General features: G+C 43.7%; 1 protein-coding gene and 1 non-coding gene across 10 annotated transcripts in view; one reads left to right on the forward strand and one right to left on the reverse strand.

The window, feature by feature from the left end:
- Positions 1-849: 849 nt before the first annotated feature.
- CYRIA (CYFIP related Rac1 interactor A) overlaps positions 850-22,081 on the reverse strand; it is a 65,108-nt gene continuing 43,876 nt past the window's right edge. For 2 of the 9 annotated variants that reach the window (XM_035109815.2, XM_035109814.2), the window contains 10 exons: positions 18,555-18,634; positions 10,992-11,113; positions 9,404-9,509; positions 8,296-8,432; positions 8,093-8,170; positions 6,395-6,511; positions 6,188-6,267; positions 4,393-4,519; positions 2,752-2,822; positions 850-1,318 (listed from right to left, as the gene is read on the reverse strand). In XM_035109815.2, coding sequence (XP_034965706.1) covers positions 1,255-1,318; positions 2,752-2,822; positions 4,393-4,519; positions 6,188-6,267; positions 6,395-6,511; positions 8,093-8,170; positions 8,296-8,432; positions 9,404-9,509; positions 10,992-11,113; positions 18,555-18,624 — 972 coding nt within the window. In that variant the 5' untranslated portion in view covers positions 18,625-18,634 and the 3' untranslated portion in view covers positions 850-1,254. The other 7 variants (XM_035109817.2, XM_035109816.2, XM_035109812.2 and 4 more) reach the window with 6 other exon arrangements.
- TRNAQ-CUG (transfer RNA glutamine (anticodon CUG)) lies at positions 8,697-8,769 on the forward strand. The gene has a single exon. It is a non-coding gene; the product is annotated as a tRNA-Gln (tRNA).

Consider the following 22,081-nt stretch of genomic DNA (forward strand, 5'->3'; position numbering starts at 1 on the left):
CAAATGCAAACCACAACATTGGTGTGTTGCATTGTTAAAAGTGAGTGGCATCCCCCACATCACATGCATGATTCTCTGAGCAGCAGAGCAAATCCCTAAGAGAAAAGCAGGAAACCCTAAACACAACGAAGCTACTCTCAGTGCCATCGGTATGATACAGAGCATATAAAACTAGGCAAAGATATATACAACAGCATTGCCTGTCTCTCATTGGTCCTGATTCCAGTGTACGTCTCAGGTTATTAAACCGAGGAAAGCACAAGCTTTGTGGCCGCATGTTCGCACTGGCCCTTCCTGCTTCTCGTGTGAAGTCGGTTTAAGATCCTAGCTCGTTCTGATCCTGGTTTCGATGTAACGGGAAGCTAAAAATCCACGCAGGAATTGTGTCATGAACTCTGGGATGCCAAGGAGGTGGGAGCGAAGAGGCCGGAGCAGGCTGACATCCTGGTTCGATAAGCTGAGATAAGTACACCCAAACGGCACCGTATCCTTTTTATATTGATAATTTACATTCCAACTACCTGCCCAGAGGCACACTGCAGACGCAACGCTAAGTAAATTTTAAAACAGCTTAAAAATATATTAAAAATTAAACGTGCATGCACAGGTTTCAGTGCAAACCCAGCGGAAACTCTGTCAGGAGTCTTTCTCTACAGGAGGAAAGGGTTAATGGTTGGAACGTCTTGACCACTCCACAGTGCCTGTAGTCAATTGCTTTGAAGATCTAGTTGGAAGGGAGAGCAGAAGAGCCTCCCAGAATCCTTGGCCATTGGCCATGGTGGCTGAGGATTCTGGGAGCTGGAGTCCAGTGGCATTCGCAGAGCCGCAGGTTCCTCAGCCCTGTTCTAGAAGGTTCCACACCAAGATCTTCACTGGCACGCTTCCATGTGTGGAACGGTTCGAAGACGACAATACAGAATTACTGCATACATCCACAGACAAAGGCCAACCAATAAACACATAAAAAGCAAGGCACATAGACCCCCTTTTTGTCATTTATATATTCAAATTAAGGTACCTCTTTAAACTGCCAAGTGGTAAGACTAGCATATAAACTGGACGCTGTACCATACGGAGTCAGTCGGTCAAGTTATCGATACAAGTCCACGGAGTGCATCAAGGGGAATGAAAACAACCGTTATGTTATGTTATGTAAAGTAGGCAGATGTATTAACACCACACACTATTAAATTATGTAAACAAACATCTTTTTTTTCTAAATAATACAAAAGTCCATTCGTCAAAAGGAGGGCGCTACTGAAGCATAGCTCGAACTTGTTTCGAAGTAGACTCGTCGTTCAGATGCTTCGTGGTGAACCTGGAAGTTACAAAGACAGAGTCATAAGACTATCCTGTGAATTTCAAGCTCCATCATGCGCCTTGATAAAGGAGCAACTTTACAGTGCAACACACACACACACACACACACACACACACACACACTCCCACCGTGTTCAAGATTGCAGCTCTGAACACGCAAAGTGCTTTAGATTATTCAAATTAATGCTCTCTGTGGTTGTCTTAGCAAAATTGTGTCCCAGAAGCTATGAAAGGCCCAACGGCATTAAATAAAGGCAAGCGAAGTTAAATGAGTGTATTGATTAGCAGCAACAAAGAGGGAAACGGCATTCATCAAATTAAATGAATAAGGTAAATGGCAGTAAATAAACAAATATAGGAAGACCCATGTATGAAAATACCTGCATAAAAATATACAATATAAAATGGAAGAATGGTATACAGTGGTGCCTTGCAAGACGAATTTAATTCGTTCCGCGAGTCAATTTGTTTTGCGAAAAAATTGTCTTGCGAATCGCGGTTTCCCATAGGAATGCATTGAAATTTCTTTTTTTGCCCATAGGAACGCATTAATTAAATTTCAATGCATTCCTATGGGAAACCGCATTTGCAAGACGAATTTTTCGCAAAACAAATTTCTCTTGCGAGTCACCATCAGATCACAAGACGCATTCGTCTTGCGAAAAATTCATCTTGCAGGGCATTCGTCTTGCGAGGCCCCATTGTAAAAAGGTGTATAATCAAAATAATTTGTGAATTGAATCAAAATAATTTGTGAATAAAAGGTGAATATTCAAAATAATTTGTGAATTGAAATAGGACCTGCTGCTTACACAAAAAACGGAAGTGGTAGGACTCTGATGCGTGTTGCACCGGAAGAACACCTGCCTGCTCCTCCCTTGCCTGTCAGCCCTGCCTCCACCCCCTTCCTCTACTGCTACCTTCCTGCCATGTTTCCTGCTTAAATCCCCAACCTTACTGCTTGAATTGCAAGCGTATTGTTTATCTACCAGCAGGGGCGGACTTTGGTTTTTCAAGTTTCAGTGGCGCTCTACGATAGGTCAAAATTCGGCACCCACGCACCCACCTCTCACTTTCTGTCCTGCGCATGCACTGTGTTATAGTTGCGGCGCCCCCCTTGGCTCGGCACCTGCTGTGGGGGAACCGGCCGCGCTGCCCTAAATCCGCCTCAGCTACCAGGAGATTACAACCCCTTGCGGTGCTCTAAAACCCGGAGGTCTCGCCAACCCATTTAATGGTATGCAGCCTACCCTGCTCTGTATCAGTTAACCCTAGCAAAGAGGTCTCTCATTTATTCTGAAAACAGGCAGGAGATGGTCTTCGATGTCCAGTCCAGCAACTTCTATTATTTTGTTACACTTCCGGTGTGGTAAATCAAACACGATGGACAATCAGATGGTTAAAATGAAGATAGGCAAACATAATCGGTACCTGAGAGCATTCAAAAGGCCTTCAACTGTGTCTGCTGGCTCTTCCCTTAAAACCTTTATGCAGCCTTTCATCTGGGAAGAAGAGAAGAGTAAGAGCTACTATTTGGATGCAGGCATGAAATACCAAAAAAGCATAAGAGGGTGGACAGCTTTTATTCTACAGGTCAGAACGTGTGGACCTTCCTTGAATGTTGTTCCAAAAAAATGTGCTAGGTCACAGCAACACCTCCCCTGTCTGGAAAGAACAGATGGGAAAGTCCTACCCATAATATGCTGAGAACCTGAACCTGGTGCCTTCAGAACTTGGTGACTTCAGAGTCAACATTTACCAGCCATTGTATTGTGCACAGCCACAAAGCATGCACAATCATCACTGAGATTTGGGAAGGGGATGAACTTCCTTTGTTTCTGTTTAAAAAATTCCCCTTTCCCTGCAAACTTTCAAGTTCCCCCAAGCCTGCTGATACCTCGCTCATGTGTGCAAATGGCCCTGTTTGAGCTACAACAAAATTCATGCTCACACAATGCATTTGCTATTAGTATGCCTGATGGGACGACACAGTCTTTCTCAAGGAGTGCATTTTAGCAGTTTCCAGGACAGTGACAACTTGATCGCTGTTGTTCATGCGTTGGTAATCGTGAGACTTAATTACTGCAGTGCACTGCATGGGCTTGTTTTAGAAGATGAAGATAGTGCAGAACGCAGCAGTTAGTTAGATTGATGGGATGGCTCCGCTGGCAGAACACAAGACTCTTAATTTCAGAGTTGGGAGTTCAAGCCCCACATTGGGCAAAAGATTCCTGCATTGTAAGGGGTTGGGCTAGATGCCTTCCAACTCTATGGCCCTACGATTCAAACTGGAGTAGCATGTTCACACCTGCAAGTTAATACCTGCACCAAGGGATCTGTGCTGGCTGTCAGTATCTACCTGGCCAAACTGGACATTATGTTATCTATGTAGCTATGCCTTTAAGTGTAGTCACTCTTCGGTTTATCTAAGTTGCCAGTGTGGGCTCCCTGATCTGGATCTGGATCAGGACCTTCCTTGGGGAAGTTGTTGGTGGGACTTTAATCCTTTACCCTCAACTGGAGACCTGATCCTGGTCAGCCCCAGCCCACTGGGGGAAAACCCTGTTTTCTTCAATGGGAGTTTCCACCACCCCAGTGAAAATCGCAAGCCCGGGATCCTCAATTTGAAACAGATAAAAAGATTATAGCCTTCCTATCCCTACACCAGAGTCCTATCTGGATCAGGGGCAAATTAGTGGGGGGCAGTATAGTTGCGCCCTATAGACTTATATTCTATAGAAGGCATTTGGGGAAGAAGGCTGATTTTTTTTTAATTATTTGCATGTTTGTGTGTTGGATTTCAATGCTACATTGTATTAGGCTTTTATTCAATGTCGCAGGCTACACTGAAATTTGCACGGGACCAAGCTCTCTATTGCAAGTTAGCGTTGCATTCTGAAAAGCAAACGCGCAAAAAGAAGCCGTTTTCCTAAGGCTACAAGTACGGCTCATGTGACTGATGCCTCAAACCGCTAGTGAAGAAGACAACACGAATTGAAGCGCTTCCTTCATCAGAACACCCCGCGAAGCTTTTGCAGAGGATCGCGACACCTTGCCGTTCATTATTCTTACGTCAATCTTTGAGGCTTTGGAGAACGCTCCCACGGGGTGGACGTGGTCGTAGAGAATGATGACGCCAACCATCACTCTCATGCAGAACATGAGGGTTTCTTCGCTGGTGAACCTGCTTCTGTATTCTCTGAGAAAGGGGAGGAAATGCTGTCATTCTGCCTCTACGTCACAATTCAAATTGAAACCTTCACTTTCAAAGCAGCGCAAGGAACCTCGAGAAACAATCACATCAAGTTAAAAGAGCACTGCCAATAAACAGGGCAGACAGGGCAGACCATAGACAAATTGACACGTCTACTGCCCCTGACCTCATGGTTATGCTGGCACAGTTGTCCCAGCAGCAGGGATGAGGGGTAGCTGTTGGGAGGGGATACAAGTCTGGTCTTTCCATTCTAATACTTGAACCCCACCCCATGGCTGTACAGAGACTTCCTCCATTGCTGGACCCTGCGTCCAACTGGCAGAGTTAGAGGTCTCAGCTTGCATGGTGGGCTCCCATCACCTCGTCCAACACTGTGCCTCTCAAAAACAGCCACTGCCAGCAAGGAGGTACCTGGGAGGGAGACAAGCCCACTGCCTCAGGGGATGCCAACATCTGGCTCCAGACTTGGCCAGCTTTCTTAAGACTGGGAACGGGGTAGCAGAATTCAGTGCCTTCCCTTCATTTCCCAACTGATAATGATGCCTCTGTTGTTCCACAGGTTGTGACAAATGGGAGGAGGCCATAAAAAGTCCACATCTTAGGTGACCTTTTAAAGAAGAGATTCAAAGCGTGGCTGAATCTCCAAAGACAGAGGGGGGGGGAATCTGTGTGTGCCCCTCCGAGCTTTCTTGTGCACCCCACGTCCAGTGATTCCTGACAACTGGCCATGCTGGAAGTGGCAAATGGGAATTAAGAGTCCAGCAACCTCTAGATAGCCACAGGCTCCCCGTCCCTCTGTCCTAAGATCAAAGGACTGTCCAAAAAATTACTTCTGCCACACATTCCAACTGAGGAGGCAGTAAAAGGCGCAATTAAAAATAAATTAAGAAAAAGATGATGATTGAAAATGTTTGCATTGTCTATGTGTAACCATGTCAGCCTGGGTGATGAGTGCAAGGTTCATTAGGTTTCCCTGACAGAATGACCAATCTTCAAACATCAAAGCTTGTAAAAATACACAATTGACCAAAAGGGTAAGTCATGTGGAAAGTGACCTGTTTTAAATATATTTGACCCCTCCCTCTTTTTTTGGTCCTGCCGTAACTTTTTTTCTTTTTTCTTTCCCTCTCCAACTTTAAATATTTGTCAGAAGAACAAAGCCAGAGCACTGTGGCCCTCAGAGAAACCGGGGGAAAGACTTTCTTCTTTTTCCAACAGCGAGTTGTGCAAAAGCTTGTCTAAACCGGGATAGATTTGTATTTAAAAAAATAAACCATGACACATCATGACACTATGACTACCTCTAGATATTACAAGGGACAGAGAAGAGGATGACCAAGAGCTGCTGCTTTTGGCACATATGCAACATCATTACCTGCAGCATGTACAGATATACTCATTTATTTTGTTCCACTATAGTCTCTGCTCAAAGATGCTTCTAAAGTCACGCAAAACCAGTTTACCAGAAACGGCAATGGAGTAAAAATACATGGCATGTTATTTTTCATAATCTCCCCCAAAAAATATGGATGCCTGTCTCCAGCTTCCCAAAAGGTTATAAAAGTAGCATTCTATCACAAGCTTTCGTTAGATTTCTTTGAACTATTAAAACAATCAAAGCGACGTATTTCCACTGCTCCTCTCTTAACTTACGGCGTTTCCAGCATGACTTTACATACGCTGGCCATCGTACTTAGACAATCTGTCGTATTCTCGATTGGTAGGGTTTTGTTCTGCAGAGGTTAAACCAAACCAAGAACAACAATAACAAAAAAAAAAATTAGGTCAGTTATTTGATATTTCTCTGCAATATGCTGTTGGTTTTTTTGTTTTTTAAAGAAATATTAGATCGTCACTCACTTCTGCAACAAAATGTGTTGTGGCATTGCTCAGTGTTTTCAGCACTGGGGTAGCTTCTGCATAAAACAGGGACATTCTGTTAGCCATCTCGTTGTTCACTTCGCTCTCAATGCCGAGCTGATGAAAACACAAGGGAACACTGATTTTTTATAAAAAGAAGTTGCTGGGTGCGTTTGCACATAACGCTAAGCCCCGGCTTAGTAAACAAACCACAAGTTGTCTCCTCGACGAGCAAACAAGGCACAGTTTTCTTTCTCAAAAGCTTTGGTTTGCTTTCTAGCTCCTCTTCTCTCTGTAGCTTGGAGAGGCCACACAAACCATGGGTTGTGCAAGACTGTTGGGTTCAGACGTAACACCAGATGATAGTTCAAACAAGCCATGGTTTCATGTCAATGACAAATCCATGGCTTCAAACTGTGGCTTGCTGCCGGAAAGCAAACAAGCCATGCTTCATCTGCTGGGCTAGGTTCAGATGTTGACACCACTTTGCCTCAACCAACTGTGGCTTCACCTTATGTGCAAACCACATGTGCCCCACCTGTTGCCCAAAACAAGGGGTTTGCTGTTACCAAGTTCTTGTGCAAAAAAAATGAAATCTGCCTTGATTGCAGATAGTGAGTGAGTGAACAGGAAAACACATGGCATTGCAAAGTAAAATACACCACCACCCCTTCTATCTCCAGACAGAACAGGGAAAGACTCCTGTTGAAACCCTGGTGGTGCATAAAAACTAAGGTAGATGGACTGTATTTAGTATAAACCAGCTTCCCACATTGACAGACTGTCTTCTAGTGAAGCAGCAGCCCCAAAAGGAAACCAGGTTTTCGGCCATTAAATACAGGTGAAAATCGGAAAATTAGAATATCGTCGAAAAGTGCATTTATTTCAGCAATGCAACTTAAAAGGTGAAACCAATATATGAGATAGATGCATGACATGCAAAGCATGATATGTCAAGCCTTTATTTGTTGTAATTGTAATTATTTGTCATTAGGCGGGTCAATTATAAATGGAATGTAATTAATGAAATGTAATAGCGATGTTTATTTTTGGATTATTGTAGCCATTTGTTTTATTACTGTGGAATTTCCAAAAGAAAGCATTTGTAAAAATTTAAAGAAAAAGAAAAAATAATGAGTTGCATTACTGAAATAAAAGCACTTTTTGATGATATTCTAATTTTCCGAGTTTCACCTGTAATCTATGGCCTGCTAAATGTGGGGTGGGGTGGAGACTGTCATTTTGATTATTTTATTATCATGCTATGTGCAGTGCTTTTTATTATTATGCTGCATCACTTATGTACAGTCATACCTCGGTTTAAGTACGCCTCGGTTTGAGTATTTTCAGTTTAAGTACTCCGCGGACTTGTCTGGAACGGATTAATCCACTTTCCATTACTTTCAATGGGAAAGTTCGCTTCAGGTTAAATACACTTCAGGTTAAATACGGACTTCTGGAACCAATTACACTCATACCTCGGGTTAAGTATGCTTTAGGTTAAGTACTCCACGGACTGTCTGGAACGGATTAATCCACTTTCCATTACTTTCAATGGGAAAGTTCGCTTCAGGTTAAGTACAGACTACCGGAACCAATTGTATTTGTAAACCGAGGTACCACTGTACCTCTGGGATCTTTGAATAAAGAGCGGTATAAAAATTGAATTGACAGCAGCAGCGACAACGTTTCACTTACGTGCATATTGTTTATTCTGTTGCGATTCAACGTCCTCCTATAATAGCTGAAGTCGTTCTGTATTGCGGGGTTTCTCATCTTAGTACGAAAATAAAAGGGGGGGGGAATTAAAAATCAAGAAAAACAAGCTTCCAATGTCCTTAACCCAAAAAAGCCCCTTAAACATTTTATGTGTTAGCTGACCATCCCACCCGCGTCCTAACCTTGAGTTCGTCAAAGCGGAGAGTAAAATGCAAGATCTCGGCAAACTGCTTTGCTAGGGCTTGCTCTCGCTCTAAGTGCTGAGTTGGTGCATAGGGAGGGGATGTCAAGGATTCCAGTAAACTCTGCAGTGCTTTCTCTGAAGATGAAGAAGGGGGGGGGAAGCAATAACAAGTGAAATGGCAGGTATATGTCTCGTATTTCTTTAAAAAGAGAGTGTTTCAAACAAACATGCAAACATAGTTTTCTTCTAGCACAAGACTCATTAACTTTTTTAGAAAAACACTTAACTGTTTGGCCTTCCCTCAACCATGTAAATGTGCAAATATCTTTTACACATGGCAAAACTTAACAAAAGTTACTTCTGGGCGAAGAAAGCCAATCAACTTAATTGAGCTGGATTGCTGGGATAGCTCAGTCGGCAGAGCACGAGACTCTGAATCTCAGGGTCGTGGGTTCGAGCCCCATACTGGGCACTGAAGGGGGTTGGGATAGATGTCCCTCGGGGTCCCTTCCAACTCTACAATATGGAAACGTAATGAATGAATTAGATTTTTTTTTAAAGGTATGATATCGTTAGTGGAATGGGCATCTTTATTTGCTTTTTCTTCACCAAATGATGATCGAGAGGTATCAGTCTCTTGCTTACAGACGTCTGGCAATACAGCCCCATTACAAAAGATATCAAAGAGGTTTTAAAAGTTAAAAATAAGCCTCTAAGGTTAGTTTCCCAAACTTGTTTTTGGACTACAATACCCATGATCCCTGACTCCTGGTCCTGCTAGCTAAGAATGATGGGAGTTGTAGTCCAAAAGCAGCTGGAGACCAAAGTTTGGGAAACATTGCTTTAAATGAAGGACAGGGGAACACACAATTGCTTCGTTCTGAGTGCAAGACATACATCAAAGGGCAGAAGGAACCAAATACCACCGTCGAAACAGCAGAGCAGAGAATTGTTCAGCAACACACTAAACCAGATTTCCTGACCTGTGGTCCCTCCAGAGATGTTGCTGGGACTACAGCTGCTCCCATAATCCTTGGCCACTGGCCACCCTGGCTGGGGGCAGCATGTTGGGAAAGGCTGCATGGAAACAATAGGCAGATCCTCACCTAGCCGCAGAGAAAACTCATAGAACCGCTTCAACCTCACAACCAAAGGACAGACTGAGTTCCAGGCTCTCTCCTGAAGTTGGATATCATTGGGGTTTTGTATTGCCTGGAAAAGAACGACGATACCTTGATCAACATCAGGAGGCTGGCAAAGTACAAAAAAGAGGACTTGCTGTTTGCCTCTATATTTAAATATAAAATATCTCAAAATGATGTTTGTATAACAAGAACGGAAAGTTAGGGGCAGATGTGGCTTGTCAACCTCAAGCGGTAGCCCATCTAGCAGAAGGAAAACTTGGATCTGCTGTCTCACCAGATATCTTTGCGAGAAGAAAAGGCTAAGGAATGAACTCTACACAAATCTAGAGTAGAGTCCCTAAGACAGTTGAATGGTGCCTTGTCCGCCTCCTTCCGGCAACTCCTGCAGCCAAGCTGGTGCCAAACGTATTGCTCGGCTATCCTTTGGACCACATCAGGCCAAGACTTTGTCAGGCCACATCTTGTCAATCTGGGCAGCCCAGGACCTCTGCACACAGTGTCCAGGCTTCTGCTCCAGGGAGGTCCCTTCGGGGCTTGACTTCACCTCCAGAGGTGCACTCTTATTCTCTCAAGACAGACAGGTGTCAACAACTAAGTTAGAGGGAGGGACATAGTTGTGGATGTGGAAGAGCATCAGTGTTGCATGTTTGATTCCTGACATTACCAGGTAGGGCTGGGAATGTCCCCTGCCTGAAATTCTCGAGAGCCATTGCTAGTTAGTAGAGTCAAGATGGATCAATCACCCAACAGCTTCCTCTGTTCCTGTAAGATATTCCAACTATTTCATCTGATTCAGCCCTGTTTCTCCTTCCTTCCCCTCCCTTCGATTGCCTCTAGTGCCCCCAAAGAAGCTTGCAAGCTCGCTGGGGCAAGAACCTACTTAGAGGTTTATTTTCTGCACATGTTACTCCGTAACACTTCATGCACGGAAGGCGTCGTATAAATTAAGAACAAAACCGTTCAAGAGGTTTTGTAAACGCCACACACAGACCAAAAGCCGAGCCGCTTTTAAGTCCATCTTTGACGCTGCACCATTTAGCACTGGAAACCTTTCAGCCAACATGTAGTCCTCAGACTCCATCATTCATCTCCGGAGTCATTAATAAATAACAGCCTTCGCAAAAGCTCTTTGCAATCTTGTCTCGCCCGCATGCAGGGGTAAACATAATCCACACCACATGCATGCGGAGATACACATAATCGTGTGTTCTGTGTGCAGATATATCCGTGCACAGGCACATCTAGAAAATCTGTTTTTAATTTGGTATCCTAAGGAGTGTTGCTACAAGTTTCAATGTGGTTCTTGACTTCGTTCAGTAGCCTGATTGCATTGATAACCGTCGTCTCCAGAAGAGATTTGTTCAGTGGATAGGAAAATTCTTGTCATTTTTAGCTTTAATTTCACATAACTACTGTATGACCATTTAAAAAAAGAGAAAAGGAATATTGTATGTATTTGCTTGGGTATGCAAAGAAATATTGCAGACTAGTGTTTAATTTTTCCCTCCTCAGGTTTTGTTTTGGTGTGCCATAGTATGGTTTAACGCACATCTCTAATTTCCTGTCCAGCTCCTTTGTAGGACTGCAGGTCTGAAAGCATGCTCTCCGAATCTTGTAATACAGCATTGACTTGGTTCCATATTTCCCTCTCTCCATCCGTAGGCTGAGCATCTAGGTGAGATAAAAAGCAAATATTATTTTAAGAAACGTTGGCTGCAAATAGAGCTAGCCTATGCACTCCTGTGGTTTGCAGTACAATAGCCCTTTGATCCATATTTTATTATGTTGCAGACAATTCAGGCGGTGCTTCATTGATTTCCCTATCTATGCTTTAGTATTTAGCTCCAGTGTAACTAGGATTAAAACTGCTGCACCCACCCCCATCAAAAAATGCCTCATGGAAAATGTATTTACATTAAAACAAAACATCAAACCCCAAAACCAACTACAGTGGTACCTCGGTTTATGAACACAATTGGTTCCGGAAGTCTGTTCATAAACTGAAGCGTTCATAAACTGAAGCGAACTTTTCCATTGAAAGTAATGGAAAGTGGATTAATCCGTTCCAGAGTACTTAAACTGAAGCGTTCATAAACTGAAGCAAACTTTCCCATTGAAAGTAATGGAAAGTGGATTAATCCGTTCCAGACGGGTCCGCGGAGTACTTAAACTGAAGCGTTCATAAACTGAAGCATGGGTGTAATTGGTTCCAGAAGTCTGTTCATAAACTGAAGCGTTCATAAACCGAAGCGAACTTTCCCATTGAAAGTAATGGAAAATAAATTAATCCGTTCCAGATGGGTCCACGGTGTTCATAAACCGAAAATTCATAAACCGAGGTGTTCATAAACCGAGGTTCCACTGTATATATATTGATTTCAGCAAATTCCATGTCAAAAGATATCATGGACTCCACTGAGACAAGATAAGTTGGATCCATTTAACAACAACAACAACAACAACAACAACAACAACAACAACAACAAACCCCGGGGGGGGGGATCTTGGCTGCAATCCTTCCCAATTGGAATTTCTGAGTTAGAAAAAATGAGGACAGCAATCCATAAAAGAGTTAGTCATCTATGCAGAAGCATAGCTTGGCAGAATGAAAAGCTGTTTTCATCCTTACCTGCTATATTAAGACCCATGAATGATCACGACTCTTTCCCCTCTTTTCCAGTTTTAAAACACACCATAAGTCTGTGTTTCTTCCCCTTTGGCCTACTCTTAGACCAGGGTTCCTCAACCTCGTCCGGGGAGATATTAGACCCAGATCCGTTCAAATGATTCCACAAAAAATCATGGATTCAGGGGGTCCTGTTCTAGCCTCTCAGTGAATAATACTGAAATCACTTTAAGTCGGTCTAGTCCAGTTATCTCTGACATGCTTCAGCCTATCTTACCCAAGCCAGTGATGGAAGAAATGACCGTGTGTTTCAAAGCCTTTGAAATGACACTCACTCCGGAACTTTGTTGGAGCATCGTTTGGATAAAAGGGCCTCCCTCTCCCTCCATGGGCCCAGCTCCTCCCCCCCCCCTATTTCCTATTTGTTTGCCTTTCCCTCTGGGCCTAATCCAGGCATAGGCAAACTCGGCCCTCCAGATGTTTTGGGAGTACAACTCCCATCATCCCTGACCACTGGTCCTGTTAGCTAGGGACGATGGGAGCTGTAGTCCCCAAACATCTGGAGGGTCGAGTTTGCCTATGCCTGGCCTAATCTATCCCCCCCAGAAGAAGACAAAAAGGTATGCAGAGGTTGCTCCTCCTGACTCCTCTTGCTGATCGCTCGCTTCAAGGAGGAAGGTGAACTGGTAGAAAAAGTAAAGTGGGAAGTCCACTGGATAGCTCAGCTGGTTAGAGCGTGGTGCTGATAACGCAAGGGTTGCAGGTTCGATTCCCATAAGGGACAGCTGCATGTTCCTGCATTGCAGGGGGTTTGACTAGAGGATCCACAGGGGCCCATCCAACTCTACAATTCTATGATAAGACCTGGAGGGCCAGGAAGCTCCAGGGATTGTCAACAGAACATGGGGCCTACTGGAATAGATGTCTCAGCAGGTATCTGGCAATTCCAATCCCTGATGCTGTTCTGGTTATCCTACCAGCCATTGGACTACTGCAATGTGCTCTACGTGGGGCTACCTTTGAAGGTGACTCGGAAACTACAACTAATCCAGAATGCAGCAGCTAGACTGGTGAATGGGAGTGGCCACCAGGGCCATACAACACCGGTCCTAAAAGACCTACACTGGCTCCCAGTACGTTTCCAAGCAAAAGCGTTGGTGCTCACCTTTAAAGCCCTAAGCAGCCTCGGCCCAGTATACCTGAAGGAACATCTCCACCCCCATCTTTCAGCTTGGACACAGAGGTCCAGCTCTGAGGGCCTTCTGGTGGTTCCCTCACTGCGAGAAGTGAGGTTACAGGGAACCAGGCAGAGGGGCCTTCTCAGTAGTGGCGCCCGCCCTGTGGAAAGCCCTCCCATCAGATGTCAAGGAAATAAACAACTATCTGACTTTTAGAAGACATCTGTAGGCAACCCTGTATCTGGAAATTTTTTATGTCTAATGTTTTACATTTTTTTATGTGCTGTAAGCCACCCAGAGTGGCTGGGAAAACCCAGCCAGATGGGCAGGGTATAAATAATAAAATAAATGTTATTATCCTTCTTCTTCTCCTTCTTCTTCTTATTATTATTAAATAGTTCCAAGATATATTTATTTTGAGCAAGAGATGCTTGGTCCAGAGAGGTTTAGGAAGAGGTCAAAGTCCTGAGCGTGCTGCTGTGTAATGTTGCATCGACTTTTTAAGTCTCTACAGGAAGGCCTACCATATTATTAAAAGTCAGTAGAACAAATAACTGAGGAGATCTGTGGGCAACATTCTGTTGAAGCTAAACAGAACTTGACAAAAGTGTGACTATTCTTAGAAACTATATGTTGTATGAGGAGAGGAAGGGTGGAATATTATCACCTACTAGCTGGCCCTGCACGCGTTGCTGTGCGTTAGTCTGTGAAATGGAGGGTAGTAGCCCCCCTTCAGATCCCCCTGAGCCTCAGAGTCCCCCTGGTTTACAGGTGTTATTTTTAAACAGGGGTATCCTTGTGAATCCCCCCCCACCCTGTTCCGATCTATTAGTTATCCCGTCCCCTCTTCCCTCCACCCCCCAGGTCATCCCTGTGATTGGGGTTATCCTGTCCTGAACCATGAGGTATTTGAAGTTAGGAAGTTAGGAAATATGTTAATCGGTGGGTCGGCTGTTGTTGGGGTTAGGGTTGGTTCTATGGATGTTTGCCGTTGTATTGTGGAGTGGTCTCTTTGTTGTGGTGTGGTGGGTAGGGGGTGGAGGGGATGGATTAGTGGGGAGATGTGAATGGATCTCATGGCGGAGGTGGGGTTTGTGGGTGTGGCGTAGACTCCATGGGGAGGGAGGGGGTGTGGGAGGAGGAGCTGAGGGAATAACGCCACTTGAGGGCGCTGTTTTACTTTGTGGAAAAGCAGGTTTCTACCTGCCCAGGTGTTAAATTTGAGGGATTTTCTTTTCCAACAACGCTCGTGGAGTTGCCTGGATTGTTGTGTCAAAATTTCAGGACAAGCGGTCAAGCGGTTACGGAGAAAAGTGGAACACGCACTTTCACGATTTTTACATTTTTATATTATCACCTATTATGCAGGGAAACCAAAGTTTGGGGGATTTCAGTATGTTGGCTGGTTCCACCAGCTTTCCTCTGTGTGTGTGTGCGCGCGCATGTGTGTGTGCGTGCGCGTGTGTGTGTGTGCGCGCATCAGGTGTTTTGGGCGTGTGTGCACACTATTCTCAGTCTGGGTACCCCCTTCCCTTTTAAACAGGAGATCAGTAGATCAGCATTGTTGTCCTCTGAAAGCAGTGACCACATCAAACATTTTTGAGCATGCACTCCCTGACAACAGCCATCATTCTGTTACACTCTGGGTTCTCTAAATCAGGAATTAGAGGGCCTGTTAACATTGTAGACTAGAAGGGCTTCTCTTGCATACGATTTTCCTCTTGCTTCATAAACATCAAATAAAAGGCTTCTAGTGTAGCCGTAAAATCTAGCAGGACACATTTTATGAGAGAAATGCCTGCTGTAAATGGCCCGAAGTGTTCAAAATTCAGCTCACTGGTTATTAATTTAGGCAGGTACAAGGCCTTAAAAAAAAAAGCCTAGAGAGATCCTTAGTTTTAATAAGATGCATTGTGGTGAAATTCACTGCAGGTGCAAAGAAAAGCCTTCCTGCGAGAGGTGGGGGGTGGGCAGGGAAACTCAGGCCTGCAGTGCCCAAACTGAGCTAAGGTTTTGAACTCTCGTCATTTTAGCAACCCTGGAAATCAGGATTTGGCTGGCAGAATGATGTGGTTTCTTAAATCTATCTATTACATATGCAGCCAGTGCTCAGATGCACAGCCTCTCCTTGCTGCACATTCACACGTGACGTGTGTAAAATCCTCCCTGATATTTGTCACGATGAGACAAATGGTCAAGCTACTCGGCGAGTCATCTGTTTGGACAGAGAAGGTGGCTTAGCTTCCCCCTGAACACTGTCCAAAAGTGGATCCCTTCACTCTCCCCCACATATAAAATCATATAGCTGCCGCTCATCCCTACAGGGAAAGTTCGAGTGCAGTGCTTGGGAATTGCTGCTGGTATTCTATTAACTCATTCTGAGGTTATGCTTTTGCCTCACCTCCCAGCCACCTGGACCCTGCCGTTTTCTTATCAACTTGAATGGCACCCCTCAACATAAATGCTAATATACATATACAACATTTCACAGTCCTGCTGCCAAGAGCGGTGTCTCAGCAGGTACGCTCCCTTGTGAAATGCTCTTCACCAGAACTTTTCAAGCCTTCTACCTCCAGGGCCCACTTGAAAGCATTGAAAGTTACTGGGGGCCTGCTAATCACAAAATTATGCTGCAGGGCCAGTGTGACGGTTTGAGAAGATCTCTCCTCATCCAGGAGGGGAGACTTTGTGGACGGGACCCGCTCCTCGCAGGGGGCGTGTATCGGCCCCCTGCTTCAGCCTATCCCTGCTGCCGTGCCAAGCCTCTGGCTGGCCAATAGGGCCGGCCTGGGGGCGGGGTTAGCGAGCATTTAAAGCGGCGCGGCAGCAGTTGAATCCTCCTTTCTGCTGCTGCATCCGGCGGCGAGCCTCTTGGCTCGGGTGGCAGTTAGGCGTTGGAATATGGAGTTGTCTGGTGTGTTTGAGGACTGGTTGTGGTCATCATCCAACCCTCCTCTTATAGGGGTATCCCCTTAAGGGATCTGGCGGTCGTGGATCCCGTCCGATGCCCTGCTGGGGCTAGGGCCGTGGCACGACCCCCGGTGACACCAGGGGGAGCTTTCAGTTGTATTTGCATCGACAGGCTCCTCCCTTGGGGTGTTAACCTTATATGATCCCCCGCAGAATGGGGTGGAGTCATGCTTGCTAGGGTGTCCAATGCCTAAGCCAATACCTCTCACTTGCTCTAACCAATAAAGTTGTGGCCTTATTTTACCCATTAACTCAAATCCATGTGTCACTGTGTCTTTATTTCTCGCGGGGGGGTGGGTCCTCGAACCGCAAATGCTGCTCTTCAATAATGTGCAGAAAAAGGGTTGTGCTCTTGAGCGATGCAACCAGAGTCTCTCATGCACCTTTAAAACACAAAATCATTCTAGAATGTGGCATAGATTGCGCAGCATCAGGAATTGCCTATTTCCATAATGACTCCCTCTTGATGCATGTTGACCATGAGCTTCAGGAAAATGCAGTTTTTGCTAACTAGGCCACTTGTCTTGCCTGCAGTTCGATCCCCATATGGGCCAGCTACGTATGGCTGCATTGCAAGAGCTGGGCCAGACAATCCTCAGTGTCCCTTCCAATTTTACAATTTTACAATTCTACCTCTTCAATTTCATGACAGCTATCCCACTTTCTTTTCTTTCTTTCTTTTGGAATGGGAGTCAAGACATTCAGCAACAAACCTGGCTGACACAGAAAGGCCCTGGATTTTGAGCTAAATACGGTACCTGGAGTCTAGTGCAGGTAATCTTATGCATAATTATCAGGTAGCTTTGAGAAAATACAGGTATTAAGAAAGACTTATAAAAGGAAGTAGGGGGCCTGGGTTGAAAATGACACAGTGGCTTCCGGAAAGTTTTCCCCATGTTGTATTAGTTATGAAACACAGCAAGTTGTGCTGAACAACAACATACACCTGTCTTGTCCATGTTTAAAGTGCTATTATGCAGCAAGCAGAGCAGAAATGTATCTTTAGGGGGGTGAAGGGAGTTTTAATGCATTTTCTGATCACTTTTCAAAGAAACGCTCCAACGACATGCACTTAGCCTGTAAGCAGAAGGATTATATTAGCTGTAAGATGTGGTTAGAAAATTAATGTGTGAAGTAGATTACATTTCACCAGATGATAGATCCAAAGCTAAGGGGAATGCAATCGAGCGTTGACTTCAATTGCCATATTTTGTTTCTGCAATTAATGGAGGTAATCACATTAATTCGACAGTGAACAAAGGCAATTCCACATGGAACAAAGGCAAGAAAAGTGTCGTATCCACCCACCATGAGTTAGTGCTTTCCTTTATAGTACAGATATATTCAAAACATTTTAAGTCCTTCAGAAAGTGCTGAAGGGTCAATGGATACGTATCAGAAAACTTTAAATTTGCTCGTGCCCTTTGGAAACTATTGGGAGAAAAAGGTGTTTATTCCCATAGGCAATACTGAGACACTTTTCTGCCCAGCGGGATTTTAAGAGTTTCACAGTGCTATGTTCCTACACATTTTAATAAAGTTTAAAGGGGGGGGGGGGCGGAATTGCTTGCAAGTTTCTTTGAATACAGCACAAGCCACTTATAATGACCAACTTGTACAAAGCATGGAACCTTGAGGCTCACTCCTGCACTCTCCATAAGTATAACTCAAGGAAGAAATTTACGTCTGAACAGTGCCATGCTAAGATTCACTGAAACCTCTCTCAACGGGCCCTGTTCTTTGTCAATAAAAATAAGAATACCTTCTAAAATGAAGGTTGTTTGGCAGAGGCTGTTTGACAGAATGCATGGCAGTTCTTTTAGCCAAGTGCTGCTAACGTTTGCACTCTCTCTCTCTCTCCCTATATATATATATATATATATATATATATATATATATATATATATATTGTTGGTGTTTTGGTTGAACCGAGCATCTGATTTTCAGAATGAAGCAGGGAAAGTATAAGTGCCATACACTGTACTAGTTGTATGGTAGATCAATACATGCAATTGATTAGGATTTTATCTATAGGAGAAAAGAATGCAAGCCAGGCAAGGAGTTTTGCTCACTTTCAAAGTCAAGGAAAAAATTTGGCCCTTGATCAAAGTCTGTGCAAGTGAGAACTTTTAAAAGATTTCCCATTTGGTTCCTGAAAAATAGAAAAGAAAAGAAAAAGGAACAGGAAAGTGTCTCAGAGAACAAATCTTGAAAGCATTGAGTCAGATCATTTGCACTGCTTGAACATGTTTATCTGTCAAAGCAAATCAGGCTTAAACATTCCTTCTCAACCAGTTCCTAAAGTCAGGGGGAAAGGATGTTCCAATCTTGAACTTACTTTCAAAATCCAGGAAAAAATGTGGGTAGTTTTCAATTTCCCTGGTAAGGACTTTAAGAAGATTACCCATCCCAGCAAACCTAGTGAATGCAACAAAATCATAAAGAGTTATATATGCAAAATTAGAATGTTGAAAAAGTAAGGGTTTGACATGCTCTGCTATTCTTATTTCAAATCGAAACCATGAAAATGCAGTCTGTTTTCTAATGCTACCTTGAAAAGAAGCACCAAAGGGAAGACTCATTGGGAGCAAGTTCACACAGCAACCAGAGGCCAAACAGAGAGAACTCAAATATACAAAAAGAGATGCCAAAATCAACCTTCATTGCTGAGATTGAGGACAGATTGACTTTCCGTGAGTTTGAAGTGGGGCAATAGAGGCAGACTTGCATTGTCTCTGGTCAGACAGCTTTTGCAAGGTTTTAGTGCAGTGCAAAAACCTGGAAAGTGTGATTGACCAGAGGCGTGAATGAATACTGTGCGTACAATATTATGGCATCTTTTCCTCCTTTTTGGGTTTTTTGTTTTGTTTCAACGTTACTGTGTTGCATTTCATCCAAGAAAAGCTGAACTGTAAAACTGTTCCAATTTGCCCATACAAAATATATCCAAACAGAGTTTTGTTTCTTTCTTAACCACCTTTCTATTCGGCGCACAAAACAGGTTACCTTATTTCTATATTCACTTTTGATTACTTGGGAGTGCAAATAATCAATAGCTTATTTACAACCAAAGAGAGTTGGCTGGCTTGTTTGTTGGGGGTTTTTTTATCCCCTTTCAGGCTACTGGTATGTCATAAATGGCTTACATTAAATACCGGGCAGTCGATCTAGTAAAAATATTTCTGTGTGAGTATCCAGATGGGAGGGGTATAAATAATAAAATGATGATGATGATTATGATTCTTATCTGACAAGCTGATTTAACTGATAATTAATTTACATGTAAGAATTTGTTATAAAGGTAAAGGTAAAGGGGCCCCTGACCATCAGGTCCAGTCGTGTCTGACTCTGGGGTTGCGGCGCTCATCTCGCTCTATAGGCCGAGGGAGCCGGCGTTTGTCCGCAGACAGCTTCCAGGTCATGTGGCCAGGATGACAAAGCTGCTTCTGGCGAACCAGAGCAGTGCACAGAAACGCCATCCCGCCGGAGCGGTCCCTATTTATCTACTTGCACTTTGATATGCTTTCGAACTGCTAGGTGAGCAGGAGCTGGAACCGAACAACAGGAGCTCACCCGTTGCAGGGATTTGAACTGCCGACCTTCTGATCAGCAAGCCCTAGACTCTATGGTTTAACCCACAGCGCCACCTGGGTCCCCAATAATTTGTTATATGGCCTCCTAAATAATCAGATTTCAGTAATGAAATAATGGCCAAGAAGAATTCAATGGAGCACATTATAAACAAATGCCATTATAATACAGACATACCTCGGAGATTTTGCGGGTTTGGTTCCACATCACCGAAATAAAGCAAGTCACACAAATTTTGTTGGTTTCCCAGTGTGCATAAAAGTTAAATTTACACTATACTGTAGTGGCTGTGCAGGGGGAGGGGGGGAACTTGTGGGAGCATGGGCGTAGCTAGGATTTTTGTTGGGGGGGTCAGGCTTTTGTTAGAGGGGCAAACCTCCGATTTGCACAGACTTGTATAGATTTTTCCTGAATGGGGGGGGCAGCTGCCCTCCTGCCTCACCCCCTTGGCTATGCCCATGTCCATCCCTAGCCAGCTCCACTCCCGTGGCTCCAAAGTGCAATAAAATAAGGTATTACGTATACAGATAGAAGCACAATTTTCCTGTACAGTATTTGTAGCAGCTCTGCTCTTTGCTGAAAGGGCTGTGAATGATACGGGGCCTGACCAAACCTGTGGGTGAATTTAGCGGTTGGTCCAGCACCTTACTAAGTCTTCTTAAAAAGCAATTCACCACTTTCAATGTGTTTTTAGAACCAGCACGGCTTAAAACCAGCATCTGAAAACCTTGCTGGACGTACCGCATATTCCCTCTCTAACAGCAGGTATGTCAAACCCTTTCAGTTAGTGACATTTTGCATACAATGTATTAAAACATGCAAGACCACCATCACTTTAGAAAAGCATAACCAGTTTATATGAAAGTAAAGGGTGGGTAGGCAGCAGGATCACATCTGCTTCTCAAATCGAAGTTTGCAATACATTGCAACTAGGTTAAAATAAATCAGGATTTTTAAAAAATTAACCTTAAAAACACAACAACACCTCATTCAGTATATATATATATATACACACACACACACACACACACACACACACACACACACACACACACACACACTTTCAATACCATCAATAGTATTCCATTATCACCAACCTTGTCATGCATAAGGGTGAGTACACAGAACACAATATTCATGCTAAATAATTTTGAAGGACAATTACTCTCATATTATAATGTAATGAGGGATTACATGCTTCTGACTTCAGTTATATATATATATATATAAAACTTACCTCATCATAAAAATGAAATCAGATTACAATCTCAAAATGTATTTTAGTTCCAAACCACCCTAGTTACTCTCAAGGCATAAAATTAGAAAAGGCAAGCCAGCTGATCCCATAAATCAGCATGTCCCAAACTTGGATCTCCGGCTGTTTTGGGACTACAACTCCCATCAACCCAAGTGAGCAGGACCAGTGGTCAGGGATGATGGGAATTGTAGTTCAAAAACAACTGGAGACCCAAGTTTGGGGAACCCTTTCATAGATTCATATACAGTGGTACCTCGGTTTATGAACACAATTGGTTCCGGAAGTCTGTTCATAAACTGAAGCATTCATAAACTGAAGCGAACTTTTCCATTGAAAGTAATGGAAAGTGGATTAATCCGTTCCAGATGGTCCGCAGAGTACTTAAACTGAAGCATTCATAAACTGAAGCGAACTTTCCCATTGAAAGTAATGGAAAGTGGATTAATCCGTTCCAGACGGGTCCACGGAGTACTTAAACTGAAGCGTTCATAAACTGAAGCATGGGTGTAATTGGTTCCGGAAGTCTGTTCATGAACTGAAGCGTTCATAAACTGAAGCGAACTTTCCCATTGAAAGTAATGGAAAATGAATTAATCCGTTCCAGATGGGTCCACGGTGTTCATAAACCGAAAATTCATAAACCGAGGTGTTCATAAACCGAGGTTCCACTGTACCTGCAGGGATTCCTATTCTCTACACCGACCAAGACAAAGGCATCAGAGCTGAATGGCCCATGTTTCAAACAAAACTTGTACCACGAGGAAAAGCTGTAGTTCTCTGTCAAGTGCGTGCTTGATAGCAAACCCTGGGTTTACTGCTGTGTAATGTGCAAAAGGGCCCCAAGTTGCTCTTGAGTTCTTAAGAAGTACAGGGAACAGGAACTGGGGGTGCCTCACACTTCCACTTCCCTACATTTCTCAGTAACCTCTGCCCCCCCCCAAAACAAAAACATTTATTTTTACATTTTGAAGAAAGAAGAATAAATGTGTCAATATTTATGCCAGATTTGCTGTTTT

This window comes from Zootoca vivipara, chromosome 3, assembly GCF_963506605.1.
Source record: "Zootoca vivipara chromosome 3, rZooViv1.1, whole genome shotgun sequence".
Classification (NCBI taxonomy): domain Eukaryota; kingdom Metazoa; phylum Chordata; class Lepidosauria; order Squamata; family Lacertidae; genus Zootoca; species Zootoca vivipara.